General features: G+C 34.5%; 1 protein-coding gene across 1 annotated transcript in view; it reads left to right on the top strand.

The window, feature by feature from the left end:
- Window positions 1–10,168: 10,168 nt before the first annotated feature.
- The window catches only part of MCC (MCC regulator of WNT signaling pathway), a gene marked incomplete in the record, with an annotated part of 78,492 nt that continues 70,884 nt past the window's right edge, over window positions 10,169–17,776 (top strand). Inside the window, 3 exon segments of the mRNA XM_015822393.1 lie at window positions 10,169–10,342; window positions 16,616–16,729; window positions 17,644–17,713. Coding sequence (XP_015677879.1) covers window positions 17,672–17,713 — 42 coding nt within the window.

Here is a 17,776-nt window from a genome sequence, read left to right as displayed (position 1 = left end):
GGAGACCACATAATCTGCTTGAACCAAGTTTATTTAAACAACAGTGAGACAGAATGCAAGGTTTTGCTCACTTAAGGAGGACACAAAAAACTTTATGTAGTAGTATATAAAATGCTGACCAGTAATGATGTCATATGTTAATTATTCTATTTTTGATAACATGGATTAGATTTTGTGCTTACAGTGAGAATACGTAATTAATAGAGTGGATGTCAGCACAAATCAGCTTTTGTGGTTAGTTACTTCCTTGCTTCCATCTAAAACTTTAAGATAACTCATGAGCCAGCATCTGCAAATGCCTATGCAAACTATTAAGGAGGCTGCAACGGTACTTTTCCGAAAAGACAACCGGACTTTCTTGTTTTTTTTCCTTGAACATATGTCACTTCTCATCCAAGAAGCTTCTTGGATGAGAAGTGACATGTTTTCAAGGAAAAAAAACAAGAAAGTCCAGTTACCTTTTGGAAAAACACCTTTGGGACAACCATGACCTGGATGGTTGAATCTCCATAGATATTAAGGAAGCTTGCTTGAATTCATGATCTTTGATAGTTTGGATGTCAGTTTTTTGTTTTTCTCCTAAAGCTGAGATACTGTGCATTTAAACAAGGTATGGAAACTACAGAGCATAACTTGTGGAATTCTTTTTAACCCCTTAATATCAGCCATGTTTCAGGTCATATGTTCCATAAAAATTGAGTAGGTAGTAGCATTTTGAGCCACTAGCTATCTGACTCTCCCATATGGAAGCATTGGGAAAAATTTTCTGCATTTTTCCTGCATTTTACTCTGATGAGCTGGACCATTTTTAAATATTTATCTTTCTTTTTCTGGCTTTTGATCCCCTTCCATTGCAGTTCTGGAGAATTATCCTGCTAATAGACAAAAGTCCTGAGCCCTTTGTGTAATTTCTTCCCAAGATCTCATTGGCAGACAAAGAATAAGAGACAGAGCAGCTTTTGGAGATTTTTTTTTTAAATAACGAAAATATCTTGAAACAAAAATATGGTTTGGGGAGCAAGGCACTAATTCAATATTTTTCCCATTTTGGGATTAAATCAGCCGGAGAGAACGTTCATTAATTTATTGGTTTTGAAGGCAGACAACTTCAAACTGCCATGAAAGAATTGGAATTGAATGGAATGGAAGCAATGTGGAAAAAGCCCTAAGAAATATCTATTATGAGGCATATTCTTCATTCTCCTCTGTTCTCTTTTTTTGAAGACACTTTCCTCACACTTTGCATTTTTAAAAGGTCTTTTCTTCCCTTCCCCTTTCACATAAACCTACTATATTATGTAGTCACTATTCCCAAGTGTTTTTCCTCTCATATTTGGTCAGTTGCAGCATTGCTTAAGGGCTTTTGAAGTTCTTCTACTTTAACTTTAACTTGGGTGTGAATGTAATCTGATTCTGGAATGTTGTGTGACCCTCCGATGGATCTGGCTCATATTTTTCTGGCACTAATTTTTCCAGAACAGGAAGTGGTTTGTGGTGTTCCAGACTAAAGTATTCCAGCTTGAAACTGGGAGAGTTTGAAGTGGCAATGATTGATTAGCTTTAAAATAAAAGTGCTCTTACTCTTGTATAATACTGTTTTTTTAGTGTAGTATTTGTATATGTGTGTATGTACATATGTGTGTTTATAATTTATACAGCATTATTTGGGGGCTGAGCTGGAGAAGTGAGACTGTTGTGTGAACATTAAACACAGTGCATTCTTTTTGTATAAATAACAGACCTCTGCTGCCTAATTTTAAATATAGATTGTCAGGCCCGAAACCAAGAATAGCATGTGGTAATTTTTCTAAAATGAGTTATTTATTGATTCACACCTATAGACAAATCTTGTCAGACTGAATACTTTACTGTGTGCATCTACAATATACTCTGAACTATTAGGGAGGGGATATCTTCACCTTTTTCTCACACGTTATCTGGATTGAGGTTTTATTCCTCTGAAATACACACTTCCCCTAACCCCCAGGGATCCACTTCCATCACAAACTAGAGTAAATGCTGTATTTTACATGTAGAGAGACCTGAATACTGTTCTGTATGAAAGTAATGTTTCATAGTACATAGAGGGGCAAATGTCTTATACGTGCATGTGTGCTCTTGTAATCTCTACATTTTGTAGAATTGCAGTTTATTCTTTTAAAATACTTAGTTTTCTGTGAAGTTCCATTAAAAGATTTACCATGTCATTGTTTATATTGTCAGTCCACCCAATTAGCTTGTAAAGGAGGGGAAAAAAGTACCTTAAAACTGGAATGGATTTTGGAATTGTGGTCTTTGTGTCAGTTTCCACTCCAGATGGAAAGATTTTCTGGGGGGGTGGGGGGAGCAGCAAAATATTTCCAGATGAATTCTAAAAAGCCACCATGCAAGTGGTCTTGGTGCTATTAGTTGTAAATTGTGTTGAGCCTCCTGGAGAATGGCAAGTATCTTTAAGATGCTGATTTTCTAAATGCCTTTATGAAGACAGTTGAATGACATGCTAATAATAACAACAACAACAACAACAACAACAACAACAACAATAATAATAATAATAATAATAATAATATAAAGTTGGAAGGGACCTTGGAGGTCATCTAGTCCAATCCCCTGCTCAGGCAGGAAACCCTATACCATTTCCGACAAATGGCTGTCCAGTCTCTTAAAAACTTCCAGTGTTGGAGCATTCACAGCTTCTGGAGGCAGGTTGTTAAACTGATTAATTGTTCTGCTTTCTCCCTGTTGCTTGTCACCTTCTTGCCACTTTCTCCCACTAATGAGATCAATCATTTCCTTAACTTTTTTCTTGTTTTTTTACATTAGTATAGATCCCATTTGGAGAGTGGCCAATTTGATGTCACAGAATTAAATAATAATAATTACATACTGGAGGCTAGCTCCATTTCAGTCTTCCTTTCAGTATGTTTTTGGTTATGTTATTGTTTTGGTTATGTTTTATATTTCCTAACAGATTTTACTGAGGTACTTGGCATATTACTGATGCTTTTAGCCTTTACGTGTGTAAAATGTGCCTACAAATAAATGTTGACTACTGGCAAATGCTAAACAAGTCCCTGCAGTTTTCTGGGCAAGAATTTGGAAATAGTTTGTCATTTCTTGCTTCTTAAGGCTGAGAGAGGTCACATAGCTGATTTTGCAGCTAAATCAGGATTAGAATTCACAGTATCCCACATTCTAACCTCATGCCTTAACAACTAACCTCAACTTTTTACTTTTTCATAATAGTATAAATTAACACTTTCTATAACAACAAATGAATCTCACCAGTAAAACCCAAAATCCCGCCCTCTTTTTTTTTTCAGTTATCAAGTTTTTGTAAGCATGGTGGTACTCGAATATTGTCATGTCCTAAAAGTGGTACAATCTGTGAAAAGGTTGAAAAGCCCTGTATTATAGGGCCACAAGTTAATTTTTAAAATATCATTCTTACTGAAAACAAGGAGTATTTATCACTTAACTTACCTAACCATTGATTCCATTACACTAATTAGCAACAGAGAGAAAAGTAAAACATGATTATTCTAGGAGTATTCTACTCCTAGAAATGCTTAACCCCATTCAAATACCCAAGGTTTTTTTTCCTCATTGGAGAGATGAACTGATTTTCTTTTGTTCTGAAATGATAAGAGGACCTTAATTTGTCAGGCGGCAGGCAGCTCTATGATATCCGACAAGGGAGCATGCTGTTCTTATGATTAATTTATAAAAGAAAACAGGTCATTCTGACATGACCCCAGGGCTTGCAAAAAAATGAACCAGATGGAACCAATAGAAGGTGTGCCTGTCTTTAATTCCCATTGACATACCTACCTTGATTATGAATAATATCAAACGTTTATATAATATATCTTGAACAGTGGAACCTTAAGGTGCTTTATAGATTGGCTTACTCTGCATCACTCAGAAATGTTCATGTATCCTTGATTTAATACTGTAGTATCTAGTTTTTAGTTTATATTCAAGTATTATACAATTCCCTCAATTTAAACATCTGGTCAGCTTGTTGAAATAAATTGCTGAGTATGTTTCCAGAGCAATATTATCAATGCAAAATGTATTGCTGCCAATTCAGAAAGAATGCAATTGAAATCTTTATTTTTAAAATTATGTCTATATTTATTCTTCTAAAAGTTCTAATTCTTCTTATGTTTTAGATGAAAATATCTATAAATGGGTGAGGGAATCTTCAGATCCTTCAGCAATTGTATTTTCTACAAGTATGCATTCATGAATACACTCAGATTTGAAAATCCATACCTTAGGTTTTCCACAAGAAATTATTTTCAATTGTTTACTTTCTATATATACAGTATATTGGTGGATGAGTTCATCCATTACATTGCTTAGCTTTTTTAAAATACTGATTACAAACTTAACACTTTCTGCAACACTTTACTAAATTGTAACAACTCCATTGCTTCTTTTGCTCTAATTTCTTTTATATTTTTTTGCCTTTTTGCCAGATTGGTTTCCGAATATTATATTGTCAGCTATGAAAGTGTAAATGAGGTTACTTTAACAAAAATAGAGAGCTTTCATGGTGTGACAACAGACCACATTACTGCTATACTTCTTGATTTTTTTTTTGCTACGTCCATTCTTTCTTTATCATCCTATTTCTCATTATACTTTTGCCAGGATTTAGTCAGCTAACTGCATAAGATCTAGGCAATTGCTTCTTTTAATCCATTTTATCTCTTCTCTGAAAGCAATTCTGATATATGTATAAGAGGGCAACTGCTCTGGTGATTTTCAATTACTTGGTAAATGCATAGTAGTTAGTTATAGCTTCTAGAATTCCCTGTAGATTATTACATTACACATTCCCCCACCCAATCTGCGCAAACGCTTAATCTCTTTAAAAGTCTCAATTTTAATTAACTCATCATGGGATGGAACAAGTGATTGTAACTAAAGATGTTTATGTATTTCTCTGCAACATTTTTAGAATGAGCTGGAATACTCTAGAAATATTGTTTTACAGGGAGATACATTTTTGAAAAGTGGAAGTAGAGAAGTAGAGTTTGAAGTGAAATGTAAGTCTGACGTGACAAGATTACTGTTTTATATTTTCATGTTAATAATAAACTTTATCTCTAGAAAATAGAAAGTCGAGTTAGAAACAAAAGGTTTGTGAAAGAATTGTGAAATATATTATCACAGATTGCTATGCCGAAATGTGAATTGGTATTTCTTTTTTTCCACCTTATTTAACTGAAGGAACTTAAAACAATGATATAGACTAGGACTAAACAGAATGAGGTACTAGTCCATCTTCAGCCAAAGAAACTCTGGAGGGTCTCACTCCTTCGCAGCTTAATCTCACAGTATTGTTATTATGGGGGAGAATTGGGCAGAGGTGCTACTTATTCAATCTTGAGCTCCTGGAGTAAAAAATAGAAGTTGGATAAATCAGTGGTGCAAATGGAGTAAAATACAGAATAATGTATAATGGAAATAATATAAAACCAAATAAAACGTGGTGAGAAAGCAACTGCTTAAGTCAATATGAATACAATTACAACTCAGTTTATTAATTAAGCACTTGTAAAGGAATTATAAAATATGGGGAGAATATCAAGAAAGTCCTGTCTTTGAGTTTGCACCAGATTGATTCAGCTTGCCCAAAATTTTAAAACCCAAATGAAAATTATACAGGATAATAGAATCTTTCAGATAACTGAAGTCCTAAAACCTACTGAGCATTGCAGATTATAGAGAGACCTCCAAATTCAGTCTAGAAACAATAGATTTCCTGTATAATAATAAAATCCACCCATTCTTTTATAGCAAGATTCATCTATTTCTTTTAATTGATAGAATCATACAGAATTTTGGGACCATGCCATATATTACTGACACAAAATAGTTGCCATGGGACAGGCACCAAATGGCTATTTTAAATTTATTGTGTTTATTGTATAACATAGTATATTATGATGGGATCTAAATCTCATCTTATCTAACTACTGCTTCTGGGCCCATAGATTTATACTCTGATAGCACAACCATTTCATAGGAGAACTCTCCCTCTCTTTCTGTTAACCAGTGTGCCTTTCCTTCTCTTCTCCATTTCTTCAGCTCAGTAAAAAATCTGGATAACTATTCCATCCACAGCTATCTTTCCAATTGGCCTATACCTCGTATTTATCATGTAATCTTCCTGGTCAATTTTCCAACTCGTACTCCTTGTTTTCCAGAAAGCAGTAGTCACAAGGATTGTCACGTCATACTGGAGATACAGTATGATACAGGTAGTCCTCAACTTACAGCCATTTGTTTAGTGACCATTTGAAGTTATAACAAAACTGAAAATAGTGACTTATGACCAGTTTTCACACTTACAACCATTGCAGCATCCCTGTGATCATGTGATCAAAATTCAAATGCTTGGCAACTGGCATGTATGGTTGCAGTGCCCTGGAGTCATGTGATCATCTTTTGTGACCTTCTGACAAGCAAAGTCAATGGGGAAGCCAGATTCATTTAACAACCATGTTATTAACAACTGTCATGATTCACTTAACAGTGGTAAGAAAGGTTGTAAAATGGAGCAAAATTCAATTAACAACAATCTTGCTTAGCAATTGAAATTTTGGGTTCAATTGTGGTCATACGTTGAGGACTACCTATGCTTTTATTTTCTAAAGATGATTATGGTAAATGCAACACCCAGCATTTTGAAGAAGTAAAGGTGATACCTACATTTCATTTTGCAGAATGCATGGCATTGGGATAAAATTCATTTCAAAGAATTCAAAATTGGTTGAAGAAGGGAGTTTTGGTACATTTCAGGAAGAGGATTTACAGGTAGCATGGTGGAAATCTCCCATTTTTATACAATAGATATGTGAAGTAGAAGTTTCAATAACCTCATAAACCTTTTTTCGTGAATACTTATGTTGGAGGATCTGATTGGGCAGGCAGTCCAAAGATTTTAAAACAGACATACATGATAATAACTAGGGTTTTAGAAAAAATCATAAGGCAAAGGGAAGGAGAATAAATTATTTACTCGGTTGTCTGATTTATCATGCTTTTTATTTCAATTTTTATTGGTGTAGTTCAGCCAAGTAAAAAACTTTAAGGGTAATCAGTATGTGATGACTATATATTGGCAGCCTGCAAAATTTAAGGTTTATGTTCTTGTAACATTACTTAGATTTACAGCCATGTCAATCATGGTAAGTACAAAACTCTGCTCCCTTAATGTACTGAGAGGATGCAAACACTGAAATCTGGAGAAGCACAACATACATCATTTCACTTATAAATTACAGGTAGTAGCTTACACTGACCCTTGACATGTTCATCTTCTTATTACTTTGGTTATTAAACATTTTAGTGATTTTTTTAATATCCATATTTGGCTGATAAAGGCTTTGTAATACTATACATATTAGGGGAACTAAATCTAAAAGATGAAATAAATTTAAGAAGTCAACATGGATTGAACATCCTTCTACTATTGATACCACTATTTATTGAAATTAAAAATTACAGATAATACCATCCAGTAATTTCTATTATATTAAATTACTGATCTTTTAGAAAATACATAATATGTCGTTGAGTTGTCTGCTGTATCAGAAAATTTGGAAATGTATCAGAAGATTTGGAAATGGAATTCTTTTTTTCTATTCAGAGGAACTCCATTAAGGAGCAAAAGATAGAATTGCTGTTAACTGCCTTTTGATTACCAGCCTTAGAAATCCTCAGGAAATATCCTCAATGATAGTTGAATGTTGTCTATTGACTGTGTTTTCTCTTCTAGTATCAATCATACACAGCTCAGGGCATTGGTTAAGATAGTCATCAATCGCTTAGAATAAATCAAAGGCAGCCAAATAGAATTTGTTTAAGTCAAGTAACAAAATGAGCCAAAAGATTTATATAAAAAAGATGGTCTCCAAAAGCCTTGGATGTCATTCCCAAACAATTCAAAAGGTTACCCCTGAATTATTTTTAATACCAGATTTTTGTCCTGGTGCTATCTTTCATTTGGATTGCAATTCCCTGCATGCACTCCTATGATAATCCTTGGTTTAAAATGTTGTATTTTGAAATGTGTTAGAACCAATTTAAAAGCCTACAGAATTCATATTGAATGGCTGAAAGAGGCTTTCAGTGAAGGCATCAACCACAATTGCCAGATAGTTTTAAAGACAGTCCCAGTTTCAAGGCAATGAGGGTAAGACTTTGGTTGCCAGGGTATCTTGCTCCAGAGAGGGCCCCAACAGCCATATTTGCTGCGGCTGGGCAAAGGCCCCATGAACATGGCCTCTACCTGCTGATCAAGCATTAGCTGTGATTCCAGCAACATTTACAAGTTCATTAAGAAGGAGAACCCGGAACTAACAAAGAAGGAAACATTATCTTCACTGAGATATACCAAACTTACCGGTAACTAGGCATGATTGCAGTTGAGTTCACTATCCAAAGTGATTCTGGGCAGCTACAGATTAAACCAACAGATTAAACACTTTGCTTTTAATGAATTAAAGAAAATAACCTTAGTGCATTATCTGACAAAGTGTTGCCATAGCTATTCTATTACCCTGTGTTCCACTGCTTCTAGTTTCTACAAGTAAAAAAAAAAAATTAGGAATGAAGGCAAATATACGTGTCCCAGGGTAATGTTGCAGGATCCAATCTGGGTCTGTCACCGGGACCAGATGACCAACCCAGATTGTATATTGCAAAAAAATAATAATAATAAATCACGGGTTAAACTGTGGTTCATGTAAACATAGTTTGTATTTTTACCTTTAAACTGTTGTCTAAGAATGAAAAGAGTGTTCAGTTACTGAAATGCAGATGTTTTTATTGATTTGGAGATGCTTGAACCTAGCAATATGAGTTGGAACTGATAACTCTATTTAAAAACACAATTAACTTAATTTACCCAGACCGTAAAAATTTGCTTATTAAAAGGCATGTTCCTTCCTGATTGGAAAAATGTAACTTCCCTCATCTTATGCTTCAGTAAATTTTGTCAGGATGCCTAGAGTTAGCTGTATAAGCAACATACACATCATAGCATACATATACAATCTTATTTACAGTCACAGATAAAATTAATTGCTAATCATTGCTGTGAGATACTGTATACTTGGGCAGAATTTCTGCTTACTTTCTTAAATAAGGAAACAATGATGCTTGTTTAAAGGAAGTTAATTAACTGTGCCCTCCAGTGAACATTCAAGAACCAGGCAGTTTTTTCTTAACATACATTTCTTTGATTATAGTATCTGTTTGAATGCTCAGACTAGTCATTCTGCAGTGTTACACTTCTTAACTCGCAAATATAAATTATTGTGAATACTTAATTTGATATACCGTAGCTGACATATTGGAACATGTTCTGTAGTGATTGTGCAGTCTCAAGACGATAAACAAGTGTATTACAAAATTGCAGCTGTTTTACAGTGGCCCTGCCTCTTTGTGTCCTATATTGTAACTCTGAGAGATTAGAAGGAAGTTCTGTGCAACTCTCTCTGATGCAATAAAGCAGTACAGAATTGACTAATAAAGGTCGCTTTTATGGGAATATCTGCACTCCCCATAAAATATGGGATTTAACATATTCCCATTTCAGAAGCTTCATAAATGAACATTAATCAATACCATCTATGTATTTTCATATTTCTGTGACAGGTATAAATATATTCCATTTTATTTACAGTTTAACTGCTCCACCCTTACTCCGACACAGTTGTGTGTGTATGTGGGTGTATGAGAAGAGGTGAATCCAGCTAAACGTCTCTTTCTTTAGTATTCCCAAAAGCAGCTTCATCTTGGAATTAATCTCAGTTCATTCCAACCAGCTAATTTCTGATGAAGATGAAGAGAAAGGCAAATTACGTATATATAATTACTTCTGAATAACATCATTATTCCAAATTATCAATTACAGTTTTAAAAAAGAAACAAAATGCCCCTAAATTACTTAGAATTCCATCTCAGACTCTTTTGCTTTGTATTGGTAGTCTTTTGTGAAGGTACAAACCAGTTAGGTTTTAACAATACTGAAGACACGAAACTAATTTCCTGCTCAGAAATGTTAGGAGTTTGAGTATGGTATATTTCTACAACTTTAATTTTGTTTGAATGGCTTTTCCATTCATTGGTTGATAGAAGCTTGAAAACCTGTTTGGTGAGAAAAAATGCATTAGCACATCTGCGTTTCTACCCAGTCATCCCTGAGCTGTTCTAACTGGGTGGAGTACAGCCTTGCTCAAGGTTAGGAGCCAGAGGGTTGGCTGTTCAGACAGTCTCTGAGGCAGAATTACTATCTTCGGAACTCTGATATTCTTTTCAGGTTAGTGTGAATATTCATAAATATAAATGTTTTAGGAAGAGAATGGAGTTTTTAATGTTTAGTGAACAGAATGGAAAATCTCTGAAAAGGATCCATTAATTTCATTACAAATGCAGGGGTACATTTTCCAGAAATTTACAGGTCTCCTTTGTTTTACTAACTTATTTTTTTTTTAAAGGCTATTATACATGGGTTTTGTCCTAGAGCAAGTTTGTTCTGGTCTCAAAAATTATTTAAGAGTTGTTTTCACTGAAAGCATAAGAGCTATATAAGATTTATGACTGTATGTAGGATTTATAAATACTGATCTGATCCTTAGATCTCTTTTTTAATACTGGGTGTTATAAAGGGTATATACTGTGTATTTCTTCCTAAGATTTTCTATTAATAGGTCTTTGTTAACTGGTTTCATAAAAAGTTTAGTTTCTCAGTAAAGTTTACCACATATGTCTGCAATAAGATTGATGACAGTGAAGCAAATTATAATGTGTCTATCAACAAATTTACAGTTGCAAATGAGGATTATAACAGGTTGCCACAATATTGGTAATACTGGTATGTGTGCACAAAATTTAATTTGAATTTTGCCATTTTCTAGTTCTTGGCATGTTTTTTATTTAACAAAAAAAACCTGTAGGTCTCCTGAATGCTATTTAATCTATTTAATGAAAGAAGGAAAAAATAAGAGCCCAAATCCTCATATTTATACACCCATATACTGTATATAGTTATGTGAAAAAGAAAGTACAATTCTATGGTTTTACATATCAGGACATAGTAAAAAAAAATCATCTGGTCCTTGGCAGTTCTTAAAAGTAAGTACCGGTAAATACAGCCTCAGATGAATAACAATATATTACATCATGTCATTTATTTTACAAAAAAAAAAGACAAAGTGGAGAAAAACTGAAAAATTTGAAAAACTAAGTACACTTTATGATTCTATAGCTTTAGCTGCAATAACTTGAAATAATCATTGTCTGTATGACATTATCAGTCTCTCACATGGTTGTGGAGGAATTTTGACCCATTCTTTACAACATTACTTCAGTTCATTGACATTTGTGGGCATTTATTTATGCACAGTTCTCTTAACTTCCCACCACAGCATTTCAATCAGGTTGTACTCTGGACTTTGAGTGGACCATTGCAACACCTTGATTCTTTTTTTTTCAGCCATTGTGTTCTAAATTTGCTGGTGAGCTTAGGATCATTGTCCTGTTGCATGACCCAATGTTGGCCAAAGTTTAGCTGTTGGACAGATGGCCTCACATTTGACTCTAAAATACTTTGGTATACAGAAGAGTTCATGATTTTCAAGGTGCTCAAGTCCTGTGGTTGCAAAACAAGCCCAAATCATCAGCCTTAAACCACCACGATTAATGATTTGTATGAGATGTTTGTGCTTATATGCTGTGTTTGGTTTTTGCCAAACATGGCACTGTGCATTATCCACTTTGGACTCATCTGTCCAAAGGACAGTGTTCCAGCAGTCTGCTGGAGAGAGAAGTTCCCTGAAGATGGGCTCCAACACGAGTCCAGAAAGTTTGGAAGACAAAACCTCTGGTCCCAGTGACCAACCCAGATTGGATCCTGAGCTATGGTCAATGTTTGAGGTGCGGAAGGTCACAACTCTTGATGTTCTAAGTTGCCACAAAAAGTCGTCTGAGGATCTGATATCATTCAAAGAGACAAGACCAAAAGAATTTAGATTCTTTTGGCTGTGTTTCTCTCTTCTCTCTTTCTCATATGCTAATGAGAAGAATGGAAAGAGAAACCACTCTTATTACCATCATTAAGTTAAGCCCACTCCAACCCCACATTGTCATCAAATAGCAATTTAGATTAGATTTGAAAGGATTTCAAAGAGATGTGAGATGTTCAGATATAATTTTACTTCTGCATCTACTACAGGCTAGGCATTTTTTTAATTTAGCCATCGCTCTCTTTCCAATTCTGTGGTTTAGAACCTTAAGAAAAATCTCTAGTTTCATCTACAATGAAACTTGCTCCAGGCACCGGTAACTTCTATGGACACAGCATTTCTCCTACTTCCACATTGAACAGGTGCAGGCCTCTTAGCTCTCTGTAGGGCACAACATGCTTTAAAAATAAACAACAACAAAGAAAAGAAGAATTTTTAATCTGAGCTTTGTTTGATTCTCTCAGAGTTTTTCTTTGTATTTGTGATGTTCATGAATTCATGAATCATTCCAATTCAGTATACAAAAAATATTTTGTTGAGAAAAGATTTTTATAGTCTCCATTTGCCTAGTCTTTCTCTGCCAAATGTATTGGACTTCAGTGCCCTTCATCTCAGATGCCATGATGGCTGTCACTGAAGAGAGTTATAGTCAAGACATCTGGAAAACTGCTTATGAGAAGGATTTGTTAAGCATATTATATTTATTTCTTTTTAATTTATGTGTTTATTGCTAAACATTTGAAATACAAAAATAGTAGCAAAAAAGCAAAATAACACAAAAAGGCTGCTAACTTTGAATTTAAAAAATGTAATTGGAAAAGGTGAAAAGTACATTATTTTTAGTGATATATTCTCTGCTTCCTGATCATTTGCATCCCAAACCAAAAGCCACAGTTTATATAGTTAAACTTTGTACCTAGTTTCTAATTTGACTCATAAAAACCATATTCCTGTTATCTAAATGTGTCTTGCTGTGAGATTCAAAAGTTCCTTCTTGAGGATATTAGATCTTCTGTGTGTGATGTTGCTATATATGACTGGGAGAAGAGAGCTGTCTAGGAACCATTAAATTGATTGAATGAAAGATTGCAAAGCCCTATTCAAAAGCTTCTGTCCAGTGAACAAAAAAAGCAATACAAAGTTTTATGTACATTGAAGTTGCAAATTACAGACCTTTTATATTAAAGACTATAGCTATATTAATACATAATTTTTTTTAAAAATTACACTTAATGACATTAGGAAAATAAGGTATTAATCCAGTGGTGACTGCTTCATCTTATTTTACAGATGTTTTAGCTATGACTGTTAAAATGACTTTGCTACAGTTTAAGCAACAAAGTTTTAAAGATGACTAGACAATCCATGATGCATTGGATCATTTTTTTAAAGAATATTTCCTCATCTAAGCAGAATTACAACAGGTGGGCAAAAATCAGTGGGAGTGGGACCACTTCCAACTTCTGATTGGCTTTCCCATTGAGTTTTCTTGTGGGAAGCTGGCAGTAAGTGGTGGAAATTTTCCTTCCTTCCTTCCTTCCTTCCTTCCTTCCTTCCTCCCTCCCTCCCTCCCTCCCTCCTTCCTTTTCCGCACCTCCTTTCCTTCCTTCCTTTCGCAGCTTGGATAAGGTGAGTCAATTTATTGTGGAAAAATGCATCAAAGGACTCTTTCAGTTACTCTACTTTCCCTTTTATTTCTGCTAAATAGTCAAATATTGTTAAGCTGCTCAGGAGAGAAGATTGGTATATCTAAAATGTCTAAGGAATTTGGTTCCTCACTGTTGTAAGTAGAATGCTACTCTGGACTATCATCTTAGGAGTTCCAGTTCAGCAAATCATACCTATTTAAAGTATGTGCAGGGTTTGGTTTAGTAATAATGTTAACATTCATGCAGTCATTACTTAAGTTTTCATTTTCACATGCTTTTTTTAAAAATCATCTATTTTTTGTTTCTTAGATGGTTTGAGGAATATCTGTATGCCAGAATTCATTTTTTGTCATTTCTTCCTCTTTTCCATGTATAATCTCATCCTTATGCACAGGATCCAGTAATTAAAAAAGATTAAAAAGATAGTATAAGATAAAAATAGAAATTTATCAGTGGACCCTGATCGCTAGGTGCTTTCACTTCGCCATTTTGGTTCCCTCCAGTTTCTTCAAGGTGTATATATAAGTCTATCTCTCTGCTGTCAGTTTATTATGTAAAGAATAAATGCTGGAACTAGCATAATCTTCAGTATCTATTTTGTACCAATGCTTGGTACAAAATTATCTTTATTCAATTTCAGGAAAGGGTAAAAAAAATAGATCATTTTTTTCCAGTAAAAAGATAAAAAGGGTTTCTTTTCCTTAAAGCCTTGTGACATTTGCTCTTATGTTAATAAGTTATACTCCAATTCCAGGTAATTAAATTGGGTTTAGTTCTGAGAAGACGTACACTATTAAAGTATTTGTTTTTCTCAGACTCCTTATGAAAACATCACATTTCTAATAATCATATTGAAAATGTGCGTGTGGGGTGGGTGGGAGGATACGTCTTCAGATCAGTTTTTAACTTCTGGAGCTGCCCTGGACAGGTTCCTGCAGTTGTCTGGACAAGATTTTTCTGAAGTAGTTTGCCATTGCCTCTCCTTTCTAGGGTTGAGAGAATGTGACTGGCTCAAGGTCACCCAGATGGTTTTATGGCTAAGGCAAAATTAGAACTCACAGTCTTCCAGTTTCTAGCATGGTGCCTTAACCACTAAGCCAAACTGGCTGTTTTTGAATATGTATGTTCATTAAATTCCTTAGTTAATGCATTGTTGAGAAAGACAGCCATTTTATAATGAAATCGTTGTGTTCATTTTATCCTGAATAATAATAATTAAGCTGAGCTGCTGTGGATACGTTAGGAAATCTGTGTTTCATCAGAATTGTTTCTTAATGGGCAAATCCTCTCCTTGGATGTAACCTGCCCAAAATAATCTGGAAATCAATTAACCCCCAAATCTAATTAAATAAATAAATAATGAAATAACCATTTTTAAAAGAGCATAATGTAGTGTACTTCTAAGAAAATAATAATAAGGATTTGTAAATGCTAGTTCAATGACAGTTCACCTGCCTATGCAGCAGTAACCTAGGCAATAAAAATACAAAACCACAAAAAAAATCATTCTATCTTGCCATTTTAACTAATTCTCAAACTTATAATTTGAGTATTTAAGGAGCTGGTATCAACTGAATTTCATATTCTTTTCCATTTGGATTGTTTTGTTTTCACTTTGAGATTGGGACTGAACTAATATTACCTTGGCAGATGATTTCTGCTAGACACTCTACAATAGGAGCATATTCCTACTGATTTTACTGGATTTTGTTAGGAAGATTGTTGAACTGGTGGTAGTGGATCAATATCACAGTATTTTAGAAAAAGTAGATTTTCTGACTAAGTCCAGGTTTAGAGACTTGTTTGGGTGTGGTGAACCCTTTCTGGACTAAACCTTTCAGTGGCTTTTGATGGCATCAATCATGGTATCCTGTTGGACTGTATGCAAAGGTTGAAAACAGACAAGGGCCTATAATGGTCCTGCTCCTTTCTTCAGTGGTTAGTTCCAATCTGTCACACTGAGGAAGTAATGATTGGCTAAATGGACCCTGACTGGGTGTTAGTGCTTGAGGTCATTCAATGGGGTGCAGTATCATGAGTATGCTGATGATACCCAATTGTACATCACTGTTGTTGATGTTCTTTTCTGGTGCCTGAAAGCCACCTGGATCTGGCTGGAAAAAAACAGCTGAAGGTGAGGCCTAGTAAATCTGAGCTGTTGTGGATATATTGGGGTTCTCTGTTACATTACAGTTATTCCTAGATAGACAAATATTCTCATATTTGTTCCAGTTGATTTCCGAGTACAGTTTAAGGTATTGGTTTTAACCTTTCAACCCCTTTATGATTTGCTGCCTAGGTGCAATACAATCTACTCCAGCCATTACTGGCCCCATCATTAGATTAAGCAGAGAGACGTATTACTGGTCCCGCATTTTTGGGAGGCCGAGAAGGCTAAAGTTAGAAGTGCTATCTTTCTGTAGTGGAGCCAATTCTGTGGATTGGCCTCCTAGTTTTAATTAGGCTACCCTGCTCATTGATGTTATAGAAGCTTTTAAAGATGGAGTTACTCAAGAGGCTTTTCCTAATTTTATTATGCCATAGTTACTTTTTTATTTTTATTGTGTTGTTTTGTGTTTGGGTGGTGTTGCTTTAACATTTTTAACATTGTTATGATGTGAATGTTTTACTTGCTTTTTGTAACCAATGTCAGCTTTAAAAAGTCCCTAAATTGTGGCAGAGTAGAATTTTGGTTAATAAATGAATTCTAAATTTTTAAAAAGAAAAAGTATTAAATATTAGTGTTGGAGGTATACAAAGTAGAACTTTGAATAATGTGAAATTGTTTGTTCTATTTATCCATTTGAAATTCCAAAGTATGAACTTTTATACATGAATTATACCACTTGCATTGTCTCAACTAGGACATGTTTTATTGATTGTATTTAACTTTAGCTCTATTTTGTTCATATGTTACAGTTCCACTTAGCAGCACTGGCATCTTTGAAAGGCGACATCGTTGATCTTAATAAGCGCTTACAGCAAACAGAACGAGAGAGAGATTTGTTGGAAAAGAAATTGGCAAAAGCCCAGGTTAGTCATTATTCAACTTACTAAAATGGCTTTGGCTCAATATCTCAAGCATATAAACCAATCAAAAGAATTGTTGTTACATCAAAGGCATCAAATGTGACTTTTCACAGATTAACATATCAAAGTCTACCAAAGTAGTTTCTTTATATTAAGGGCATTGAACAAAATTGTGTAAAACAAAGTTACTTTAGTAATACATAATCCAGTTATTGCCCTGTTCAAAGAGTTTGTACAGTTTATGAAAAACAAAATTCCTGCAAATATGATCAATATTTTTTATACCGACGAAAGTGGTGCATTTAGTCCAAAATGGCATGCATATTTATTGAGCTTCTCACCAATTGAAGCAAAATTCCTGTTTGTAGAGAAATTAATTGATTTATAAGCACTTGAAAACAGTTATCAGGAGTCAGCATGGATTTCTCAAGAAATCCAAAAGTCTTCTGCAGAGTCTTGCTAGACTACCTATATTTTACTTTCTGGTATTAAGCTTTCTTAATAGACTGTGGCAATATACAAATATACTATACCTTTATTTTAGCAAAACATTTGATAAAAGGACAGATAATATTTGATTAGCAGACTGGATAAGGCTGGACGAGATGATATGACAAGTTGATACCTACAGCAACAGTCTCAAAATTGCACTTGAAGAATATTCACTAATGACATTTCATCATATTGGAGTGATATTGGGTGTGATGCCACAAGACTGGATCCTGAGTCCTAGACTCTTAAAACAGTTTTGTAATGGCTTAGATGAATAGGTAGAAGGAAACAAATTTAAGCTGATACAAAGTAGAGTAGGATAGTTAATAATAGTAAAATTCAAAACAATTGTGAGAGATTAGAGGAATGGGCTGAAAGGTAACATAATGAATTCAGTAAAGATAAATACAAAATTCTTCACTTAGGAAATTAAATGAAGCACACAAGTAAAGGATGGGGATACCTGGCTTGGTAATAACAGTTGTGAAAAAAAAGGTAAGTAGCAATGTGATGCATTGTTTAAAAAAAGGCAAATGCAAAATTAGGCTATGTTGATAA

The sequence above is a fragment of the Protobothrops mucrosquamatus genome, unplaced genomic scaffold, assembly GCF_001527695.2.
Source record: "Protobothrops mucrosquamatus isolate PMUCROS unplaced genomic scaffold, P.Mucros_1.0 scaffold1545, whole genome shotgun sequence".
NCBI classification, from domain to species: domain Eukaryota; kingdom Metazoa; phylum Chordata; class Lepidosauria; order Squamata; family Viperidae; genus Protobothrops; species Protobothrops mucrosquamatus.
This window is presented reverse-complemented; position numbering and strand designations above follow the sequence as displayed.